General features: G+C 35.6%; 1 protein-coding gene across 2 annotated transcripts in view; it reads left to right on the top strand.

Moving 5' to 3' along the window:
- Window positions 1–638: 638 nt before the first annotated feature.
- KIFAP3 (kinesin associated protein 3) overlaps window positions 639–25,538 on the top strand; it is a 155,737-nt gene continuing 130,837 nt past the window's right edge. The window contains exons 1-5 of one of the 2 annotated variants that reach the window (XM_079922205.1): window positions 639–923; window positions 16,356–16,487; window positions 21,467–21,621; window positions 24,640–24,695; window positions 25,251–25,392. In XM_079922205.1, the coding sequence (XP_079778331.1) occupies window positions 892–923; window positions 16,356–16,487; window positions 21,467–21,621; window positions 24,640–24,695; window positions 25,251–25,392 (517 nt within the window). In that variant the 5' untranslated portion in view covers window positions 639–891. The remainder of the gene's footprint in view (window positions 924–16,355; window positions 16,488–21,466; window positions 21,622–24,639; window positions 24,696–25,250; window positions 25,393–25,538) is intronic. The other variant, XM_079922204.1, reaches the window with a different exon arrangement.

Below are 25,538 nucleotides of genomic sequence, written 5' to 3' on the forward strand. Positions count from 1 at the left end.
AAAACCCAACAAAACAGAAAAACAGCCCTTTGGCCCTATGGTCTGAATTGCCAACAGTTGCCTGTCTTAGAGGAAATGATTCCAAACGTAGCCCGAGTTAGGGATGGTTTAGGAGTTGTAATTTCAGGAGCTGTGTGTGTGTGTGTGTGTGTGTGTGTGTGTGCGGGGCAGGGGTGCATTCTAGATTTAGGATACCAAAATGGAAGTGAGAGATTTGCCCCTCGATCAAAGTTGATATTAATTGTATTCATTTCGTAAGGGTCAGCCTATCTGCACAAGTTCCAGCTTCTCAGTGCAATCAGTGCAGTTCCTTTTCCACAATGCCCCAAATACAAACCTTTCTTTACAGGTTACCAGCCGAGGGCCTAACTGCTCTAGAGCATTCTCTAATTAAAAGGTTAACGTATTTCCTTTCCCTCTTTTCAAGCGAAGGACCTGAAATATCAATTCGACTGACCAGGATGACTCTTTCAATTCCCATCCTCAAGGGGGCGGTGACCACGGAGCCACTCCTTAACCACGCGCGCTGAAATCTGCTGCAAATACCTTCACGTTCCGCTCCAGGGTGCGTCAGATTAGTCCCAAAGACCAGCACCGCATACTGAGCCTGCGCGTATTGGCGCCGCGGAGTAGGCGCATGCGCTTTGAGGCGGAGCTCATACAGGCCGCTCTGGGCGGGTCTGGGCAGCGCCAGCGTTTTGGGGCCTAGGAGCCGTGGGAGGAGCCGGCGGCTTCACCCTGGTAACCAGAGCGCTGTAGCTGCCCCGCCTTGCAGGCCTCAGGACTGTCATCGCCTTTGGGTGTGGGGTACTTTGGCCAGCGTCCCCGGAAATAGCCCCGCCGGCCTCTCTCAGACACCCCCATCCTCCCCACGCCGCCGTCGCCGCCGCCATGCAGGGGGAGGACGCCAGATACCTCAAAAGGTGACGACCCCCCAAGGCTCGGTCCTACCCTCCTTGCCCGGACCCTGAGGTTATTCTTAAAAGGTTCTTGGGTTGGCCGTGAGAGGTCACTGGGCAAAGCTTACAAGAGGGGTGGGAGACAGGGGAGAAATCACGTAAGGGGAGGGGGGGAAAGGTGAATTAAAAAGAGGAAGGGGCCCTTAGGGGGTGCGGGTTTCTCCAGGCTCTTACCTGACTCAGCGGGGCCCTGACAGCATTGCAGATGGTTTCTTTGCTACATTACATTGTTCAGGGTAGAGGAACGAAGGGCGGAGTAAACTGCGTCTTCCTATTTTTCCCCGATACTCCGACTCTCCATTTTCCTTTAATAGATAAATCCTGTGGGAGCCTGGAACTGAAGTCTTCTGGCGCCTCTGTACTATGTCTCCAATTTGGGGTTCACTGCCATGGGGTTTTGAAATGAAGGGGAAAGAAGTGGTGGCTTTTAATTAATGGGAGACTGGATTGAGATGTTGCTTTCCAGTTTATTTCTGCTTTCCTCATCCATTTCACTGCCATGTATACAGTATAATTTTTGTAGGAGGTTCGTAATTATCAAGAGGTTTGTTCAGGAGCTTGACATGAAACAGGCCATCATTTCTTTAGTTTAAAAATATATGTAGTATCAATTACTCCTTAAAGAAAAATGTAATCTGTTGGGATTATTTATTTGACTCAGGTCAAAGATAAGATCATCCCTCAAAAAAGAATAACTCTCGCTGGACCAAGAGTTAGCAGTGATCCAGTACAAAAAAATATTTTAATTAGGAGTCTCCATTTTTAGCTAAGTCCCTGTTACTGATTGTGCAAATACTCTAGAAAGTCACATGTATTCTTTTGGACTCAGTTTCCTTACCTAAAAATGGGGCAAGTATTACTTTATGATAGGTATGAGGACCAAATATGAAAATGTTTTAAAAAGATAAAACATGCATGTAAGGTGGTGGCATCATTTCAATTCATAGTATACTTTTACTGAACGTATTTATCCCAGCTTGGCAGGGCCCTGATCATCACAGAAAGATCTAACCTTTAAATAGACTCTTAAAAGGGATTGAAATTATTGTAAAATCAATCAAGCAACCAACTGTATTCACTGTCTTTTTAGGCCTGAAGCATATATTGCCTGCCTGTCCCATTTTATAGAAATATATCTGAAACTGTTACATAACCAGAGCTTATCAGTAAAAATGTCAAAAAAGAATATGTAATCATAACAAGTATATAGTCAGCATTTATTTCCTCACTGCATTTTACTTACATTGGTCATTTAAAATATCTTGATTGAAAATTTGGTGAAAGAAGAAAACAAGAAATTCTTTCTCCTTCAACTTTAAAATCAAGGTTGTTCTAGAGCAAAGAGTCACTATTACATCATTAGCTTATTTTCATGTAATGTAGTTGTGCCAGAAAATAGTTTTTCTTGGATTCTGGTATCCTGTGGTCCCTTAGGCATCCTGTGACTTGTAGTTCGCAACCTATTGCTTACTTTTAAAGCTAAATTATGTGGAGTTCAACAAAAAAATCAGACAAGTCACTATAATGTTTGAAGTAAAATAAGGTCAGAATCTGGAAAGGCTGAAATATACACTTCTCAATTTTGTCTAATTTTGACAATATAAATAGTTTGCATTGCCTGCTTTCAGTTTAGAAATGTGCATCCAACATATAATCATATAGGCCCGATGGCTTATGATATGACAGAACATTCCATTTTAATGATTGATTCTTTGATAGTAATTACATATATTCATCCCTTTTGCAATATTTTTACTTTTATTATTTTGTTTTTAACAAGAGGGCAGTATGTTTTCAATCTAATTGATTCATTCTAATTTTAATTATTTAATTTCAGTGGTTTCATTGTAGCTATCACTGAGGAATCTCTAGTCTCTATATGTTTACATGTGTAATAGATTATAGAATCAAAAATGAGGTTTCATTTTTTGTTCTGCTACCCATTAGTGTTCTGATTCAATAGTGCTTAATACATACTTACCAAATAGTTAGACCATGCCTAGCATTGTTCTGATCACTGAGGAAATGATTAAATAGACACAGTTCATATCCTCAGTCAGATATGCACACAAATAAATAGACAGTTAATCTAGTGGGTTTTGTTTTTTGCCTCTTAAAACTCTCTGATGGCTTTCCATTGCTCTTGGAGTTACAGCACCAACCTTTTCAGCTTCATCTCTCTCTGCTCCCCTCCTGCCCCCAACAATTCCATACTTCAGGCTTACAGAAATAACTTCTTTTAGATCCCTATGTGTTTCAGTGTTAGACTCCAAGTGCCCTTCCCATTGCCTGGTATTTGCCTTGTTCTTTATCCAGCTAACGCTTCATCTTACCTGTTTTAGCTTAAATGTCACTTTTTCTAGAAGGTATTTCCTGAGCTGCCCTTTCCCACCCCACAATCTGCCATCCAGGTCAGATATACCTGCTAGCTTCCATGATAGCTAATACCTTGTCTTTTCTCATTCTTACTATTTTATTGTTATTGTTTGTCTTTCCTGCTGGTCTATAAGCTTCAGAAGGGTAAGGATTTTTGCATCAGTATTCATAAAGGATATTCATAAATTATATTCAAAAATATATTCTGTTTTTATGGCATCTTTGTCTTTCTTTGGTATCAGGGTAATGGTGGCCTCATAGAATGAATTAAGAAGTGTTCCCTCTTTTTCTAGTTTTTTGAGGAGTTTGAGAAGGATTGGTGTTAATTTGGTACAATTCACCAGTGAAACTATCTGGTTTTGGACTTTGTTGGGAAGTTTTGATCACTTATTCAACCTCTTATTTTGGGGGAATTCAGAATTTCTATTTCTTTTGTGTCAGTTTTGGTAGTTTGTGAATTTCGAGCAGTTTTTCCATTTCATCTAGGTTATCTACTTTGTTGGCTTACAGTTCATAGTATTTTTTTTTTATTTCTGTGAGGTCAGAGATAATAGTAATAATGTCCCACTTTAATTTCCAATTCTAGTAATTTGAGTCTTCTGTCTTTTTTTCTTAGTTTAACTAAAGGTTTGTCAATTTTGTTGAACTTTTCAAAGAACCAACTTTTAATTTGTTGATTTCCTCTATTGCTTTTCTATTCTCTATTTCTTTTATCTCTGTCTTTATTATTTCCTCCCTTCTACTAGCTTGTTGTTTAGTTTGCTCTTTTTCTAGTTCCTCAAGGTGGAAAATTAGGTTATTGAGTTGAAATCTTTTCTTTAATTGAGATATAATTGACATATACCATTAAAATAGTTTCAGTTGTACAACATAATGATCCAGTATTTGTATATATTGCCAAATGATTACCACAGTAAGTCTAGTTAACATCTGTCACTATACAGTAACTTTTTTATTGTGATGAGACTTTTAAGATTTACTCACTTAGCAGTTTTTCATATATACAATATAGTATTATTAACCATAGTCACCATGCTGTACATAACAGCCCCAGGACTCATTTATTTTATAGCTGGAAGTTTATACCTTTTTACCAGCTTCACCTACTTCATCCACTTCAACCACTTCCCACCTTTGGCAACCACCAATTTGTTATCTGTATTTGTGAGTTCAGGTTTTGTTTGTTTTGCTTTATTTTTAGATAAAAATAAATAGTGGGATCATATGGCATTTGTTTTTCTATCTCTGACTTATTTTACTTAGCACATTGCCCTAAGCTCTATTCATGTTGCAAATGACAAAATTTTCTTTTTTTTTATGGCTGAATAATATTCCAGTGTGTGTGTGTGGGGTGGGGGTGGGTGTATACACAGATATATGTATATTTTATCCATTCATCCATTGATTGACACTTAGGGTGCTTCCATGTCTTAGCTGTTGTAAATAATGCTGCAGTGAACATGGAGGTACATATATCTTTTGGAGTTAGTGTTTTCATTTCTTTTGGATAAATACCCAGAACAGAATTGCTGGATCATATGGAAGTTCAATTTTCAATTTTTTTGAGAAACCTCCACACTGTTTTCCATAGTGGCTGAACCAATATAAATTCCTACCAACAGTTCACAGGCTTCTCTTTTCTTCACATTCTCTCCAGCACTTGTTATTTCTTGACTTTCTGATAATAACCATTCTAACAGGTGTGAGGTGATATTGCGATTTTGATTTTATATTTCTGATGATTAGTGATGTTGAACACCTTTTTATGTAATGTACCTGTTGCCCATCTATATATATTCTTTTGGAAAAATGTCTGTTCAGATCCTCTGCCCATTTTTTGCTTAGATTGGTTTTTTGCTATTGAGTTGTATGAGCTCCTTATATATATATTTTGGATATTAATCCCTTATCAGATATATGATTTGCAAATATTTTCTCCCATTTGGTAGGTTGCCTTTTAATTTTGTTGATGGTTTTCTTTGCTCTGTAGAAGCTTTTTGGTTTGATGTAGTACCAGTCATTTATTTTTGCTTTTGTTGCCTTAGTTTTTGGTGTCAGATCCAAAAAATGATCACCAAGACCAAAGGCAAGGAGCTTACTGCCTATGTTTTCTTCTAGGAATTTTATGGTTTCAGGTCTTACATTTAAGGCTTTAATCCATTTTCAGTTGATTTGTGTGTATGGTATAAGATAGCGGTACAGTTTTGTTCTTTTGCATATGGCCATCTAGTTTTCTCAACACTATTTATTAAAAGGACTGTCTTTTCCCAGGTGTATATTCTTGGCTCCTCTGTCATAAATTAATTGGCCATATATGTGTGGGTTTATTTCTGGGCTCTCTATTTTTTCTGTTGATCTGTGTGTCTGTTTTTATGCCAATATCATACTGTTTTGATTACTGTAGCTTTGTAATATAGATTAAAATCAGGATGCATGATGCTGCCAACTTTGTTCTTCTTTCTCAAGATTGTTTTGGCTATTCAGGCTCTTTTGTGGTTCTGTACAAATTTTAGGATTTTTTTGTTCTATTTCTGTGAAAAATGCCATTGAGAATTTGATAGGAATTGCATTGAATCTTTAGATTGCTTTGGATAGTATGGACATTTTAACAATTTTAATTCTTCCAGTTCGTAAGCATGGAATATCTTTCCATTTATTTGAGTCTTTTTCAGTTTATTCCATTATTGTCTTATGGTTTTCAATATACAGGTCTTTCATATCCTTGGTTAAATTTATTTCTTAGGTATTTTATTCTTTTTGATGCGTTTGTAAATGAGATTGTTTTCTTAATTTCTCTTTCTGGTAGTTCATATTAGTGTAAGGAAATGCAACTAACTTATATACATTGATTTTGTATCCTGCAACTTTACTGAATTTGTTTATTCTAACAGTTTTTTGGTGGAGTCTTTAGGATTTTCTTTATATAATATCATGTCATGTGCAAATAGTGATGGCTTTATTTATTCCTTTTTGATTTGGATACTTTTCATTTCTTTTTCTTGCCCAATTACTTTGGCTACCACTTCCAATACTGCGTTGAATAGAAGTAGCAAGACTTGGCATCCTTGCCTTGTGGTTGATCTTTCAGGAAAAGCTTTCAATATTTCACCCATAAGTATAATGTTAGCTGTGGGCCTGTCATATACCATCTATATTGTGTTGAGTTTCGTCCCTCAATACCTACATTGTTGAGAGTTTTTATAATAAATGTATGTTGAATTTTGTCAAATGCTTTTCCCACATTTATTGAGATGGTATTATATGACTTTTATCCTTCATTTTGTTTGTGGTGTATCACATTGATTGATTCGTGTTTGTTGAACCATCTTCATATCTCTGGAATAAATCCCACTTGATAATGGTGTATGATTGTTGTTTTAAAATATTGTTGAATTCAGTTTTGTAGCATTTTGTTGAGGATTTTTGCATCTGTATTCATCAGGTTTGTTTTTTTTGGTGTCTTTGTCTGGTTTTGATATAACAGTAATGCTGGCCTCATTAAATGAGTTTGGGAGTGTCCTTTCCTCGTCAGTTTTTGAGAAGAGTTTGAAAAGGATTGGTGTTAATTCTTCCAATGTTTGACAGAATTCACCCATGAAGCCATCTGGTCCTGGGCTTTTTGGGGGAGGTTTTTGACTACTGTTTTAATCTCCTTATTAGGAATCAGTCTGTTCTGATTTTCTATTTCTTCATGATTCAGTCTTGAGAGGTTGTATGTTTCTAGGAATTTATCCATTTCTTCTATGTTGTCTAATTTGTTGGAGTATAATTTTTAATAGTAGTTTCTTGAGATCTTTTATATTTCTGTGGTAACAATTGTAATGTCTCTTTTATTTCTGATTTTATTTATGGGCATACCTTGTTTTATTGCCTTTTGCTTTATTGCACTTTGCAGATATTGCATTCTTTATAAGTTAATATTTATGGCACCCCTGAGCCAAGCAAGTCTCTTGGTGCCATTGTTCCAACAGCATTTGTTCACTTCTTGTCTCTGCCACATTTGGTAATTCTCCCAATATTTCAAATTTTTTCATTATTACTATATTTGTTATGGTGATTTGTGATCAGTTATCACTTATGTTACTATTGCAAAAGATTATATCTTGCTGAAGGCGCAGCTGCTTAGCATTTTTTAGAAATAAATATCTTTAAAAATAAGGTATGTACATTGATTTTTAAACATAATGCTATTGCACACTTAGTATATCACAGTATAGTGTAAACATAACATTTATGTGCACTGGGAAACCAAAAAATTCACATGACTTGCTTTATAATGATACTCACCTTACTGCAGTGATCTGGAACTGAACCTGCAATATCTGCAAGGTACGCCTGTGTTTGAGTCCTCTCTTTTTTTCTTGGTTAGCCTAGCTAAAGGTTTGTCAATTTTATTTACCTTTCCAGAGAACCACCCCTTAGTTTCATTGATCTTTCCTGTTGTCTTTATAGTATCTATTTCATTTATTTCCCTTCTAATCTTTGTTTTTTCCTACCTTTTACTAACTCTGGGCTTTGTTTGTTATTTTTTCTCCAATTGCTTAAGATGTAAAGTTAGATTGTTTATTTAAGATCTTTTTTTGTTTCTTGGTGTAGGCATTTATCTCTATGAATTTCCCTCTTAGAACTGCTTTTCTGTATCCTTTAAGTTTTGGTGTGTTGTATTTCCACCTTTACTTGTTTAAAGGTATTGATTTCTTCTTTGACACATTGGTTGTTCAGTAGTATGTGCTGAAACTTTATGTGTGAATTTTCCAGTTTCTTCTTGTAATTAATTCTTAGTCTCATACTATTATGGTTGGCAAAGATACTTGATACGATTGCAGTCTTCTTAAAAATATTAAAACTTGTTTTGTGGCCTAACATATGATCTATGCTTGAGACTGTTTTATGAGCACTTGAGAAGAATGTGTATTCTGTTCCTTTGGGTGGAATGTTCTGTTTATGTTTGTTAAGTTCATTTGGTCTAATGTGTCATTTAAGGCCAATGTTTCCTTATTAAATTTCTGTCTAGGTAATCTATTCATTGATGAAAGTGAGGTATTAAAGTCTCTTCCTACTATTGTATTGTTGTGTATTTCTCCCTTTAGGTCTTTTAATATTTTCTTTATATATTTAAGTGCTCCTATTTTGGGCATATAAATATTTACAAATGTTTTATTTTCTTATTGAATTGACCCCTGTATTATCATATAATACCCTTCTTTGTCTCTTATTACAGTCTTTATCTTAAAGTCTATTTTACCCAACATAAATATAACTACCCCAGCTTTCTTTTGATTTCCATTTTTATGGAATACGTTTTTCCATTCCTTCATTCAATCTGAGTGTGTACTTGCATTTGAAGTGAGTCTCTTGTAGGCAGCATATAGATGGGTCATTTTTTAAAACCATTTATCCACTCTGTATCTTTTGATTGGACAATTTAGTCCATTTACATTCAAAGTAATGATTGATAGGTAGATACTTATTGTCATTTTGTTCATTGTTTTCTGACTGTTTTGTAATTCCTCTGTTCCTCCTTCTCTTGCTCTCTTCATTTGTGATTTGTAGATTTTCTCTAGTATCATTAGATTTCTTTATCTTTTGTGTATCTACTATAGGTTTTTGCTTTGTGGTTACCATGAGGCTTATGTAAGAACATTTATAACAGTCTATTTCAAGTTGTTAACACCCTAAGATTGAACACATTCTAAAGCTCTACATTTTTACTCTCCCCTCATTTTACGTTTTTGATGTCACCATTTACATTTTTTTAATCTTGTGTGTCTTTAACAAATGTTTGTAGTTATAGTTATTTTTACTACTTTATCTCTTAACTTTCATGCTAGCTTTATAAGTGATCAACCTACCACCTTTACAACATTTTAGATTATTCTGAATTTTACAACATATTTACCTTTACCAGTGAGATTTATATTTTCATAAATCTTTCAGGAAAACTATCTCTCCTTCAATTCACTAGGAGAACTTGGCTGTGTAGACTAAAAACTGGTTGGCAGGGCTTCCCTGGTGGCACAGTGGTTGAGAGTCCACCTGCCGATGCAGGGGACATGGGTTTGTGCCCCAGTCTGGGAAGATCCCACATGCCGCGGAGCGGCTGGGCCCGTGAGCCATGGCCGCTGAGCCTGAGCGTCCGGAGCCTGTGCTCTGCAATGGGAGAGGCCCACGTACCGCAAAAAAAAAAAAAAAAAAAAAAAAAACTGGTTGGCAGTTTTTTCCTCTCAGCACTTTGAATATATTTTGCTACTTCTGGCCTGCAAAATTTCTGCTGAAAATCTGCTGATAGTCTTATGGGGGTTCCCCTTGCACGCAACAAGTTGTTTTTCTCTTACTGTTTTTTTAAGATTCTCTCCTTGTCTTGGATTTGTGACACTTTAATTATAATGTGTCTTATTGTGGCTGTCTTTGGATTTATCTTTTTTTGGAACTCTCTGGACTTCCTGGATCTGGATGTCTGTTTCTTTCTTCAGGTTAATGGAGCTTTCAGCCATTATTTCTTAAAATAAGTTTTCTGCCCCTTTCTCTTCTCCTTCTAGGACCCCTCTATTGCAAATGTTGGTCTGCTTGATGTTAGCTTATAAATCCCTTAAGCTGTCTTCACCCCTTTTTTGTTCTTTTTACTTCTCTGGGTGTGTTCCGTTGCCCTGTCTTTGAGTTCACTGATCCTTTCCTCTACTTCATCGAGTCTAATGTTGAAGCCCTTTGTTGTATCTTTAAGTTCAATTATTGTGTTCTTCAACTCTGTGACTTCCATTTGGTACTTTAATATTTTCTATCTCTGTTGAAATTCTCACTTTGTTCATCCATTCTTCCCCTGAACTTAGCAAGCATCTTTACGATCATTACTTTTAACTCTTTATCGTATACATCATTTATCTCTGTTTCATTATGGTCTTTTTCTGAGGTTTTATCTTGTTCTTGAAACACATTCCTCTGTTTCTTCATTTTCCTTGACTCTGTGTTGGTTTCTATGCATTAGATAAAACAGCCACCCCTCCCATTCTGGAAGGAGTGGTCTTGTTTAGGAGATGAACCTTTTTATTCAACCATGCCTAGCTCTTGGTTGTCTTTCAGACCTTAGTGATTGTCCAAGTAGCCTACTTTATTTTTAGTGCTCCCTCTGAGCTGAGTCCTGGGGTAATAACCAGTTAATAACTGTTTTTTTTCTTTCACTAATGTCTCTTTGAACTCATGAATACAAGCCCCAGTGGCCACCAGAACCAGGTGATCACCTGGGTGGCAGCCACAAAAACTGGGGCACCAGATAAGTGTACAAGCTCTCCTCCAGGATATACTAGTGCTCTGGAGTGGGACAGAGGGAGAGTGCTCTCCCAGGTCTCTGGAGAGGATGACAGTCAGCCTTTAGATGTGTTTAATTAGAAGCCTGCCGCTAAGTCCACAGCTATGAAGATAAGCTAACAGATCTCTTTCATAGAAAGATTGGTTGCCTCAGTCTGTTGCCTCTCTGCTGTGCCCTGGGAGTGGTAGCCAGTTAAGAACTCCCTTTCTCTGTTATGGTCCTGTGGGACCTGGGAACGTAAGCCCTGAGGGCCACCAGAGTCAGGTGATCTAGAGGTGTCCCCTGGGCAGCAGCTGCAATAATCAGGGCACCAGAAGACAGCAGTACAAGCTCTTTTCTGGGAGATACTGGTGATCTGGAGAGCATAAAGATGGAACCTGACAGCCTCCATCCTGTGTATTTCAGTAGACTCATATGCTAAATTAGATGCTGGCCCCTCAGGCTGACCCTTTAAGATAAACAAATAATCCTTTTTAACAGAAAGTCTAGGTGCTTTTTAGTCAGTTGCCTCTGCACTAGGCTTTAGGGTGGGTGAGCTTGCATGTGCAAGCCCTTTAAGAACTGTTTCACTGTTTTGATATAGCCACTGGGGTCTCATGGAAGTTAGATGTTTTGGGGGCTTGTTTCTCAGGTGTAGGTCTTGAAAGTTGGGTTCCAGATGTAGGGTTCAAATCCTTCATTCCTCAAGTAGCAGCTCAGGTGTGAGTTTTTGCCCAGTTGTGGGTCTCCACACCAGACGTGGGGTTTATGGCAAGATTTTGTCTCAGTCTCTCTTATTTGCTTCAATGTGGGTTTTCTTGTTTGCTCAATTTGTGGGCATTGCTCAGCTAGTTTGGGTTTTTTGTTTTTCTTTTTTTTAGTTGTGGTGTGTGGACTCCCCCTGCATTGGGAGCCCCCTGCATTGGGAGCATGGAGTCTTAACCACTGGACCACCAGGGAAGTCCCAAGGTGGGGGCGGGGGGGCATTCAGAGGAAATTGTTTTATAGATGGTATAGACTCAGTGCGTCTATGGGAGGAGGTAAGTTCAGGAACCTCCTACATCACAGTCTTGAACACAAACCTGTAATAAACCCTTTTGACAGCAATAATTTTTAAAAAAACCTGTTAATGAAAAATAAAGGGATAAATTTTGTTTCTCTAGGAAATTGATGATGAATATGGAGCACAGTGTTAGTCAGCATCTGTTATCTGTTGTAGGGATCATAATGATATCATCAACCACATGAAGTCTAGAAACATCAGGATGTACTTTAGAAGTTAGTAGTTAAGAATACTCTGCCTGAAGGTGACAATTATCACATGTAGATAAAGAAAGGTATATCTTATATCAGTCTGTGAAGCATGACTTCATATTGAGATTAAAAAAGCAAAACTTTTTCTAAATCAATTTAGCACATTTTTGGTTCCAGTTTTCTTGTGCAGGTTAAAAAAAAAAAAGGTGAAGTAGACTTGTTATTAAGAAGGCTCCATTAGTACAAGAAATTTGCAGACAGTTAAAAGATATAAGTTTAATATCAATGTCATAAGATGCTACAAATAGTAAATCAGTTAATTCTAATAATGGGCTAAATTATTTCTCACCTGATTCATGGATTCCAAATAAAGCATTTGAAGTTCATTGTCACAATTGTTAAATATCTGACATCATTATGAATGCCATGTTAAATTCAGTTTAGAAGTATATTTATAATAGGCAGGAGATGGAAACAACCTAAGTGTCCATCATCGGATGAATGGATAAAGAAGATGTGGCACATATATACAATGGAATATTACTCAGCCATAAAAAGAAATGAAACTGAGCTATTTGTAATGAGGTGGATGGACCTAGAGTCTGTCATACAGAGTGAAGTAAGTTAGAAAGAGAAAGACAAATACCGTATGCTAACACATATATATGGAATTTAAGAAAAAAAATGTCATGAAGAACCTAGGGGTAAGACAGGAATAAAGACACAGACCTACTAGAGAATGGACTTGAGGATATGGGGAGGGGAAAGGGTAAGCTGTGACAAAGTGAGAGAGTGGCATGGACATATATACACTACCAAACGTAAAATAGATAGCTAGTGGGAAGCAGCTGCATAGCACAGGGAGATCAGCTCGGTGGTTTGTAACCACCTAGAGGGGTGGGATAGGGAGTGTGGGAGGGAGGGAGGTTCAAGAGGGAAGAGATATGGGGTTATATGTATATGTATAACTGATTCACTTTGTTATAAAGCAGAAACTAACACACCATTGTAAAGCAATTATACTCCAATAAAGATGTAAAAAAAAAAGAAGTATAGCATTTAAGATAAAATTGTTCATTTTGTGGTGATAATACAAGTATAAATTTTGATGAGGCACATTGCTATGGTAAAAGCAATTTTTCATACTAAATCAGCTATCAATAGCAGATGTGTACTTGTCACAGGTTGCATGTAGACATAATTCATAATTGTGTCCAAAAAGCTGGAATATTTTACCAACCAAAATAGAATTTGAAACCATGTTTGTCAATTTAAAAATATTTATATCATTCGTAAATATAGAGTAACTGAATTACAAAATGTTCTGAGCCTTTAGAGAACACTTTGTAAATCAGCCAATTGTCCTGCAAATGGTTTTGAACGTTTTGTGAGGGAATCTTGTAAATTTCATGCAATGTAAGTTAGAAATAAAGAATCAAGGTGATATATACAGTGGAATTTTACTCAGCCATAAAAAGAAACGAAATTGAGTTATTTGTAGTGAGGTGGATGGACCTAGAGTCTGTCGTACAGAGTGAAGTAAGTCAGAAAGAGAAAAACAAGTACCGTATGCTAACACATATATATGGAATCTAAGAAAAAAAAAAAAAGGTCGTGAAGAACCTAGGGTTAAGACGGGAATAAAGACACAGACCTACTAGAGAATGGACTTGAGGATATGGGGAGGGGGAAGGGTAAGCTGTGACAAAGCGAGAGAGTGGCATGGACATATATACACTACCAAACGTAAAATAGCTAGCTAGTGGGAAGCAGCCGTATAGCACAGGGAGATCAGCTCGGTGGTTTGTGACCACCTAGAGGGGTGGGTTAGGGAGGGTGGGAGGGAGCGAGACACAAGAGGGAAGAGATATGGGAACATATGTATATGTATAACTGATTCACTTTGTTATACAGGAGAAACTAACACCATTGTAAAGCAATTATACTCCAATAAAGATGTTAAAAAAAAAAGAATTAAGGTGTTCAACAAATGAAGTATCTAGTATTTGACTATATGAAGTTCTAAAGGCAAAGTATTCTTTTAAAGTCATTATATAGTAATTTTGGAAAGTATGTTACACACAGTATATATAATATGAGCTTAGTTGGTAATATGTGTATTTTATATATTCAGTGGCAGTGCCAAGGGGAACAGGGAAGAGGTTTATCCATCCCATAATCTCCATCAGCCCCCACAATGATATAAACATTTAATACTTGTGTCAACCTTATGTGAATTGCTCTTCAAATGTAGTTTTAACTCTACCAGATTGCTACCCTTAAGCCTCTTTAAAGAAATTCTAGAGCTGACATTCTCTCATTATATATTATTTACATATAGATAGAAAAATGTCTGGATGTGTATGTGCTAAATGGTAACAATTGGTTTCTTCTAACTTTTTCAGTTTATTTTTTCTCTTTGCTAATTTCTGTGTTTTTTTTTACAGTAAGCATAAATTGTATTAGTAATAAAAAATAAATATTATAAAATTAATTAACTTCTTTAAAACACACATACAGAAAAGAAAAAAGCAAATGAAAGCTGAAAAGCAATAGTGAGGTTCTTTGAACTATTTGATTTCTTTGGAGAAAGGCAAAATATCAGACCAGAGGATAACAATTATGCTTTTCCGTCAGTTGTTAATATGTGGAAGACCCTCTTTGAAAGTGTTGGTATAAGGTTACTCTTAGGATCTGCACTTACATTTCATCCTTATGATTCTCTTCAACTGGATACAGTTACACTCTCCTATATAAGAAGTTCAGTACTGGGGTTGCTCTCCATTTCATCAGGAAGCAAATATCTAGTTCTCTTTATAATTAGTTTCTTTAATGCTACATTACATATGTTTTTCAGCTCTCTTACTTACTCTCTTGATTCCTGTGGTTTCTCTAGCTTTTGACTGCTAGTCTGAACTTGTATGCATTTATCTTATCTTTTGGAAGCTGTACCATTCTCTTTAATATGTGTGTATATATCTAATAACCCAACTCCCTGTTTTTTACTGGCCTACCTGGTTTTTGCTTTTATTCTTTATAGGTTTGTTCTGTATGTCTTACTGTCAATTTAGTTGCTGACCTACCTAGACTCTAGCTTCTGTATATTTGATTTCCTACTCTGTCTCTACACTTGACTCTTAATCATTGTCCTAATACAGACTGAAGAGCCTTACCCTTGTTGTAATAAAGAATTCTGGTGAAAAAAAATTTAAAAATTACATTGAAAATATGCATAATAAGCCAATTATTCCTAACTGAAGGAAAAGCTTTGAGTTTCTGTTTATTGGAATTTAAGGTGTTGTCATATTTCTATTCCTTCCCATTAGGCTAAAAGACCTCACTAGCCAGCTAGCTGGCTCGGACTACAGTGGGAAATTTTGCTTGTTTCCATTGCTTAATCTCCTTTAATAAAACTCATTTTATCAGATCCTAAAGTGGCCAATAACAAGTAGTGATTAATTCATTATTGTGGCAACATGGATGGACCTGGAAGATATTATGCTTAGTGAAATAAGTCAGGCGGAGAAAGACAAATACTGTATGTTTTCAGTTATATGTAAAATATAAAAATAAAACAAATCAACGAATATAACATCACAGAAACAGACTCTGAGATACAGATAGCAAACTAGTAGTCCTCAGAAGGGAGAGGTGTAGGGCGAGGGCCAAAATAGGTGAAGGGGATTAGCAGGTACAAATAGCTAGGTATAAAATAAGTTACAAGGATGTAATGTACAGCACAAGGATTATAGCCAAAGTAAAAATATAAAATCACTATGTTGTACACTTGAAACCAGTATAATATTGTAAAGCAACTATACTTCAATTAAAAAAATTTGTTCTATAACTGTAGGGGTCTGGGGACAAAGTATATACAATCTTTCTATTGAAACTACTGATGGCACTATAATTTGAGATCTGTGACTATAGAATATAACCTATAAATGCTTTTTTGTTACACAACTTGTGTGTGATTTGAAGAATGATTTAGGTACTAATTCAATTTATATAATTATGTAAGATAATACATAATCAATATTATTTTGCAGTTTAGGTAATACATGTCATTCTGTGATACAGTTAATGGGCCAATTATTGGGCAGTTTATTTTTTTTAATATAAATTTTGGGGTAACTACCTTTGGTTTTGAATTGCTGACTTTTGGTTGAGGTTATTCTCTCCAAAACCATCTTAATTGTTTGTTTTATTCACTGGCTATTATGCATGATTCTTTGCGTAAATGTATTTTTTCTCAGAACTATTCATAAAGGTACTTTCTGCAAGACCAAGAATTACATGTACAGTACAGAGTTTACAGAGTTGGAGAAAAAGAATTATTTCTTGGTCCAAGTCAAGAGTAAATCTGATTTAAATGCATATGTTAATCTAGCGCACATGTTTTTGGAACTAGGAACTAGATAAAAACCTTGCATGTTTTGTGAGCTTTTAATGTAGCTATGTCTGTTTTTATTTTATATTAATAGGAAAGTTAAAGGAGGAAATATTGATGTACATCCATCAGAAAAAGCACTCATTGTTCAATATGAAGTGGAAGCTACCATTCTTGGAGAAATGGGGGATCCCATGTTGGGAGAACGAAAGGAATGCCAAAAAATGTAAGTTTTCTTCATTTGTGCACATTTGAAAGTAGTAAACTTTATAGAAATCTGATGTTATTTAAACTTGCATAGATGATAAATGATTATGGTGTTCTTACAGACATACATTATCTCAGTGAAGCAGAGACTATATTAAATTATAAATATAGAGTATATTCCAGAGAAAATCATGTTTATGTGAGCATAATTGGAACCTAGTGAAAAATACCTATTCTTATTTATCCCATTTAGTAAATGCATATAATAGAATATAACTTGTGAAATCAACTATAAAAGATATGTTTATATAGGACTTTTTAGCTTAATTTAGGAACTTTGTATCTTAGGGGATCCTGTGTTGTTCTTTCTTCCCTGGAATTACAGAAAGTGATATGACATCCAGAATTCACAAATGGGGCATGTACCTTGAATTCATCCCTTAAAAATCTAGCGCTGTGAAAGATATTAGTAATAGGACAAGCATTTTCTGACTAAATGAATTGAGCTTAGGTCTCCCAATGTTCTACACACTTTCCTTCCTGCTTTCATAGTACTTTTAGGAGTCCCTTGGGAACTGGCCTTCTTCATAAGTCTTCAGTTGCTCTGGCGATGATCTTGCGCTCCTTCCGTAGTTTTATGGAAGTAGAGAGGGTCTGAGATCACCTAGTATTCTTTCCCAACTTTCTTCCCCCCATAGATAATTTTGATTTGGGAACTAGTTAAAAAGTTAGTGTGTTTTGGTGGTATTAAGTGTATTCAGGATGCTAGAAGTGCATGTGATAGTATTTAGCACACTGAACAGCACTACATTTTAAATATATAGCAGTAGTTCTCAGCTGGTTAGGATTTTTCCCCCAGGGGACATTTGGCAGTACCTGGAGACATTTTGGTTCTCATAACTGGAGGGTGCTATTGGTATCTAGTGGATAGAGGCTGGGGTGCTGCGAAACATCCTACAATGCGTAAGATAGGCACTTACAAACAAAAAATTATTTGGCCCCAAATTTTTATAGTGTTTCAATTAAGAAACTTCATTGTATAGAAACCTGAAGAGAGAAGCTACCTACTGTCTTACTAAGATCTGTAGTCTCTCTTCTTATTTGGGTTAAAAGGCTAAATTACACAGATAATTCATTAAAAATAAACGAGTCTTTGGATAATCCACTAGATTGAAGAGATATACACATGCACACATACATACTTACACTGTAGATTTTAACTCACATGCTCACAGTTTTTTGTGTTCTCTCACACTTTCTTCCATTTGTGTGTTTGTTATTGCTGCCTAAATTTTGTACATTTTGAGAAAGTAACGTCTCTTGAGATTTTATTAATTTGACTTCCAAAGAAAAGCTAGCAGATTAGGGGGTCTTTGCCTTTAGAACCTCATGCATCCACATTTCATGAGAGAAATTTAGTTTTTAGTTTTTAATGGTGTAGTCAGTAGACTTATTCAATTAAAATTAAGTGAGGGCTTCCCTGGTGGCGCAGTGGTTGAGAGTCCGCCTGCCAATGCAGGGGACGAGGGTTCGTGCCCCGGTCCGGGAGGATCCCACATGCCGCGGAGCGGCTGGGCCTGTGAGCCATGGCCGCTGAGCCTGCGCGTTTGGAGCCTGTGCTCCGCAACGGGAGAGGCCACAACAGTGAGAGGCCCGCGTACCGCAAAAAAAAAAAAAAAAAAAAAAAGTGAGAATGTTGTTATTGTTTGAAAATCTGTAGGCTTTCTAGACAAGGGGTACATTCACTAGAGTCAGCCACCTGGAAAGAGTTACTACCAACTGGCTAGTGTAAGTGGATTTAAACATCAGTATGGGAAAAACCTCTGTAACCCAACTTTGTGGTATTCAACCTGGCTCTCAAGGTTTGCGGAGGAATCATATTGTGGGAGCAAAAGAAGAATATGGTTTGTTCATAGTTCAAGAGGATTTATCAATGGTGGCAGCTGGGGGTGAAGGTTTTGAGGGGGACACTCATATAGATTGAGATAGGTGTGAAATGAAACTGTCATTAAATTGTGGTAGTCAGTGCTATGGCTCAGGTCCAGAAGACATGTATTTCATTCTCCCTTATCGTATAAAGGAATGTATAAGCTCACCTTCAACAGAGTCCCAGTTTTCTGAACATTTCATTATGAGAAATCTATGGTTAAGGTCCAAAAATAATATGGGCATTTTAAAAATTTATTTATTTATTTTTGCTGTGTTGGGTTTTCGTTTCTGTGCAAGGGCTTTCTCTAGTTGTGGCAAGCGGGGGCCACTCTTCATCGTGGTGTGCGGGCCTCTGACTATCGTGGCCTCTCTTGTTGCAGAGCACAGGCTCCAGATGCGCAGGCTCAGTAGTTGTGGCTCACGGGCCTAGTTGCTCCACGGCATGTGGGATCCTCCCAGACCAGGGCTCGAACCTGTGTCCCCTGCATTAGCAGGCAGATTCTCAAACACTGTGCCACCAGGAAAGCCCAATATGGGCATTTTTTGGTATGAGTTTTTGGTATTACTAATAGGCATGGGCTGCCTAATGAAGGGGGCCTATTCTTTTATTTTAGAAATAATCAGTGAGCACACAGCTGACATTTTCTAAAAATTCTAGTCCTACATATTTTTTGTCTCTTTTAACAAGGGAAGGATTTAGGAGAGAGATGTACACACTAACAGAAGAGAATCTTTCTGTTACTTGGATGGAAAGAAGATGATGAATCAGATTGCTAATATATATATTGGTAGAAAATAAATCTAAAAAAAGATAGAAAAAATCTGCTTTATTAAATCAAGATACTACTGCACACCTATTAAAATGTGTAAAGTCTAAAACACTGATAGCACCAGATGCTGGTGAGGATGTGGAGCAACAGGAACTCATTCATTGCTGGTGGAAATACAAAATGCTACAGCTACTTTGGAAGTCATTTTGGCAGTTTCTTACAAAGCTAAACATACACTTACCATATGATCCAACAGTTGTGCTCCTAGATATTAACCCAAATGAGTTGAAAATGTATTTCCACACAGAAACCTACACATGAATGTTTATAGCAGCTTTATTTATAACTGTCAACAATTTTAAGTAACCAAGATATCCTTCAGTAGGCAGATGGGTAAACAAACTGTGTTGCATCCATATAGTCAAGTACTATTCAGCACTAAAAAGAAATCAACCATCAAGCTGTGAAAAGACACAGAGGAACCTAAATGAATATTGCTAAGTGAAAAGCCAGACTGGAAAAGCTATATACTGTATGATTCCAACTGTATGACCATCTAGAAAAGGCAAAACTAAAGTAAAAATAGATTAGAAGTTGTCAGGAGTTCGGGGGTGGGAGGGGAGAATATGTGGAGCACAGGGCATTCTTAGGGTAGCAAAACTATTTTGTATGCTACTTTAATGGTGGATACATGAAATTATGCATTTGTCCAAGTGCACAGAACTATACAATACAAAGAGTGAACCCCAATGTATACTTAGACTTTAGTTAATAATATATCAATAGTGATTCATCAATTGTGACAAAGTTACCACACTATCACAAGATGGTAATAATAGAAGAAACTGTACTGGGGGAGGGTAGTGGGGACATATATGGAAACTCTGTACTTTCAGCACAGATTTTCTGTAAACCTAAAACTGCTCTAAAAAAACAAGTAGGAAAATTTCAAAAATATATGTTTATAGAGTTTCTTTTGTGCTTCTTCTCAATCAGATTTATGGAAACTCAAGATTTCCCAGTTCCTTGTTAAAATTAAACGTGGAGATGTCTTTTGAGAGTTTTTCTCTGAATAGACTTTTCTTTATATCTCTGCTTTCTGATGGGCAGCTAAAGTTATACAAAAATATTAAACAGTTTAAAAGATTTAAAAGGTAGGAACTTAAACAGCCAAATAAATTAGAGAAAAATTAAAGGGACAGAGTATTGCTAGGGTTCTTGTTACAGACATTAGAAGCCACTTTAGAAAATTCAAGCATAAAAGGAATTTATTAAAGGCTATTAGGTAGCTTATAGATCCCAAGAGGACCAGATTCGAGGATGACTATAAAGCTGTGAACAGTATTCAAATCACTTTACTAGACTTGTTTCAGGAGAGATCATCTGTATCTGAATAATGATTTCACAGATGCTAAGTGCAGGACATTTTTCTGAGGTCTCTGTCCCTGTTGCCTCTAATACCTTGAGTGTCTCCAAAAATTGGCCATCTTCACTAAGAAGTATTTCAACATAGTGGCTACTTTCTTATGTTTCTCTTTTTGAATCTAAGCTTTGCATGAATGCATCTGCTTTGCAAGAATATTTTGCCACCAGTTTGAGTCTTCACCCTGAACCTAATTTTATGTCCTTATAGCTTTCTTTGGTGCCATGAATCCACGTAAATTGGTAGTTGTTTCCAGATTTTGAACAACCTTTTCTTATTGACCTTCCAGTGAATCTCCTGGATTAAATTAAAAAGGAGGGAGAACCTGTTTTGTCTTTCTTTTTAATGTACTAACAGTTATAACTATATTTATTTGTTCTTCAGCATTACTCATATAGATCTTAAAATGCATCCTACTTTTTTTTCTTGTGTCTTCTATATAATTTCCATCAGAACAACCGAATCCAAATATATTAATATTGTGTCTTACCCCTAACTGAAAAGAAAATGACTGTGAATATGGTCAAGAAAATGATTTATTTTTGGCAGTATGGATTTTCACATCTAATAATAATTAAAAACTTTATGTGATATCAGAAAGACTTTAAAAACAAGCTCTCTGGATATGCTATCCTGCCTAGAAGAGTCAGATGTAGATTTTACCATTCCTTTTGTTATCTTACTTGTCCAGCTCAAGGAAAATCATTGCTTTGCATTTTTTCTAAGCCTAATTATATCTAATACTTTATTATATTTTACTAAAAGAGACTATGTTAGGTACATTTAAATGTTTTGTAAATTATTTAAAAGAAGTATTGTTTGAGTTATCACTTATTTTAATAATACCTGAGTTGGAAAATTCTGATATGCCTGCAGCATTCGTCTTAAGAGTCTCAATGCCAACACAGATATAACTTCCCTGGCACGAAAGGTGGTTGAAGAATGTAAACTCATTCATCCCTCAAAGCTAAATGAGGTAGAACAGCTGTTGTACTATCTCCAGAACCGCCGTGATTCAGTGTCAGGAAAAGGTAAGCAGAAGAATTCCTAACTTTTTAATGTAAAACCAGAGTTGTTTGACTATAGTTTGTACTTTTGATATTTGAATGGTGAGTTTTCTTTTGCCAGTGCTCTAAGTAAGTGAATGAAATAATAAACATACTAGTTTCCTACATGCCAGGCTTTATGTTAGATGCTTCCAAAATGATCTGTTTCATACTGTGTGTGTACACATGTGCTGAAATAAAGAATAAAAAAGCAAATACCATATTGATTCTAGAATAATAAAAGGAGAAAATTGGGAGCAGAAAACCTGTTTTCTCTACCCCAGCAACTAGATTTATATTTTCTAAATTTTTTATTGACATTTAATTGATAATTTGGATTTCTTATTTAAATGTTAAAATATATGTCATATGCATAAGTTTTGTGAATCTTTGTTAGGAAAACATTACCTTTTCATTCCTAAACATCTTTGTTGTTACCATTCTTCTATCTTTAATTACCTCATAAAAGAACCAAGCCATTAAAATATTAGAGCTAAGCAGTTGATTATTTATAGAAGACATTTTGGAATAATCCAAACCCAAAACAAAACGAGAGTACAGACATTTGAATGGAAAGTCATCTCAGATTATTCAGTGGTTAGTTATTCCATTTCATAGTATTTATTAAGTTTACATGTATCTCTCTTTTATCGTTGGTGAATTCTAAAATATGGTACCCTTGAAATAACTTATACTTAAGTTTTGATTGTATTAAATAGAAAAATGAAAGAGAAAATTCGTTTGGACTTTTTTCAGATTAACCAGTCTTCTCTCTCCATCCACAGCAAATAAAATGCCTTGTGCCTAATATATACTTTTATTAAATGGCACTGTATATAGTATCTAACATACTATAGCTGTGAATTTATTTAAAAGCAAAAATGAACATTTTGAATTTGATTGTTTCCAACTACATAGCTGGCACTCAGTGTATCCCTATTAATTATTAATAATAAGTGCTATAAGGAAAATATTATCAAAAATTTTATTAACTATTTTTTGATACGATATTCCTGTTAACAGTGTTACTAAATGATGAGAGATAGCTTCAATAAGTAAGTGAGAAAAATAAATTCTATGCTCCTTTAAGATGTGTGTGTACTTATTGTAGGTTGTACAATATAGTTAAAATTGATCTTTCCTAATGCTAAATTAATATAATTCCGAGGGCATTTGTAATAAAATATCTTTAAACAAATGAAAACCCTTTCACTGAATTTTCAGAGTAAATCAGTCTTCTTACCTCCTTCCCCAGAAATTAGGGGAATATGAGGAAATTTTCATATTATCATAAGTAGATAAATTAATTCAAATCAATATGTTTCTCTATATGGATATTAATGTTTGGAGGCATATATGAAATGCTATACTATAGTATATGTACACTTATTTTTTATTTTTTATTTTTCTGCGGTACGCGGGCCACTCACTGTTGTGGCCTCTCCTGTTGCGGAGCACAGGCTCTGGACACGCAGGCTCAGCGGCCATGGCTCACAGGCCCAGCCGCTCTGCGGCATGTGGGATCTTCCTGGACCGGGGCACGAACCCTTGTCCCCTGCATCGGCAGGCGGACTCTCAACCACTGCGCCACCAGTGAAGCCCTGTACACTTATTTTTAAAAACTATTCCATTTTCTTTCTTTTTTACTTGATATTCTCTATTTCAAAACCAGAAACCTAGCCCTAAAAGTGGTTGAAATAAAACAATAATAGTTATTTGATTATGTGATTCTTTACCATAAGTATTTTTTTTTCTTTGCTTAATTAAAATCACTGTCATAGTAAATTATCTGTTTGAGGAAAAATCTAGCTGTTAAGAAAACATAACTTTGGGCTTCCCTGGTGGCGCAGTGGTTGAGAATCTGCCTGCTAATGCAGGGGACACGGGTTCGAGCCCTGGTCTGGGAGGATCCCACATGCCGCGGAGCAACTGGGCCCATGAGCCACAACCACTGAGCCTGCACATCCGGAGCCTGTGCTCTGCAACAAGAGAGGCCGCGATAGTCAGAGGCCCGCGCACCGTGATGAAGAGTGGCCCCCGCTTGCCACAATTAGAGAAAGCCCTCACACAGAAACGAAGACGCAACACAGCAAAAATAAATTAATTAAAAAAATAATAATAACCACTTTAAAAAAAAAAACAAAAGAAAACATAACTTTGTCCATAACGGCTACCTTCCTCTAAAAACAATCAGGGCTAATTCCTATTATATGTAAAACATTTGCTAATTATAGAATCAAAAATTTGATACTACTTGAACTTATTTTACATTCATTGTTTTACATTCATTGCTTAGGTTTTTGACGCAGATCAGAGCAGTGAAGCATTTTTGATAATTTTTTGATAATTTTTTTACAAAATGAAGTTCTGCTATGAATCAAATAATTCAACATAAAAAATGACTCAAAGTTGTGTTCAACACCTTTGAATACCTCTTTAATTCATTTGGGAACAAGTGAGGATTAAATTAGCACAAATATTAAACATTTGCCTTTTAATTTATGATCCTAATTTTGTTTAAAAAATCAGCAACTGTATTTTAGCTTTTTAACTTTATCCAAGTTATTTCTTTTCCTTTTCCTTTGTTAATTTTTATTTTAGTTTTTATATTACTCAACTCATGAGTTTTTCTTTGCCTTATTGATTTTCCTATTCTTAAATGTGAATTAGGAAAAGAAGGAAAATTCAAAATGGAGTATTTTGCTTCTTGTTGACAAGTCTGGCTATTTGCATACCTAAAATGTTAGCCAAAGAGGAAGTTTAAATTGCTACCTGACATAACTTGGAGATTATTTATAGATTTTATTATACTGTCTGTGATATCCTTATTAGAACAAATGCATTATAGATGAACATTTTTATACATTGTAAAAGAGGTTATTTCATAAATTACCCATTTGAAGATCCCCAACTTAGCTAGAATTAAACTCAGCTGCTGAAAATAAAAATTACCCAGAAACCTAAAAACATTGCTCTTCTCATAAGAAAAAAATCTTTTTACAGAAAAAAAAGAAAAATCAAGCAAGCCTAAAGATCCACCTCCTTTTGAAGGAATGGAGGTAAGACTGTATTTTTATCTAATAGAGAATTGATTCTAAGGTATTGCTTTTTACCATCAATAATTCATACAATCACATTAAACAAATGTGGAATTTTAAAAAATGGTTGAACTTAAACTACCTGAAAAAGGTAGAAAATCAGTATTTAATAAAGGCAAAAATTATTGGATGTATCTTTTAGACATAATTTATTTTGATAACTAAGTTGTGAAATGTTTTAAATATTCTTATTCTATGTTTTAAAGTATGTTTAATTTATTATGGTAGATACTATTTTGAATTACATTTAAGATACTTTATCAATATAAATAGGCCAGTTTTAGAGTTTATGTACATCCCATTTTATCATATGGTTTATGACTACTTTCACTCAGGAGTCCTATCACCCAAAGGTCTAATTTCCCCCTCTACAAAAGGATGGCAACTGTAAGTCCTTTGAAAACTTGTCTCTTACTATCAAGGGCAGTTTATTGATCACAAAATACCATTCCTTTGACATTGGCTCTGTTGAGCATTATTCTTTTAGAGTACTTCCTTCCTCTTCCTTTGTTTCAGATTGATGAAGTTGCTAACATTAATGACATGGATGAGTACATTGAGTTATTATATGAAGATATTCCTGACAAGGTTCGGGGTTCTGCTTTGATCCTACAGCTTGCTCGAAATCCTGATAACTTGGAAGAACTACTATTGAATGGTAGAATTTATAGACTTGAATTTATAGACTTATCTATAAATATTTAAAGTAGAATTATTATTGTGAAATATGATTTTTTAAATTTATTATCATAGAGGGGTAAGCCAAAATTATTATATCAAGCTTAGGAATGCACTTATTTTCCA

This window comes from Stenella coeruleoalba (genome assembly GCF_951394435.1).
Source record: "Stenella coeruleoalba genome assembly, chromosome: 1".
NCBI classification, from domain to species: domain Eukaryota; kingdom Metazoa; phylum Chordata; class Mammalia; order Artiodactyla; family Delphinidae; genus Stenella; species Stenella coeruleoalba.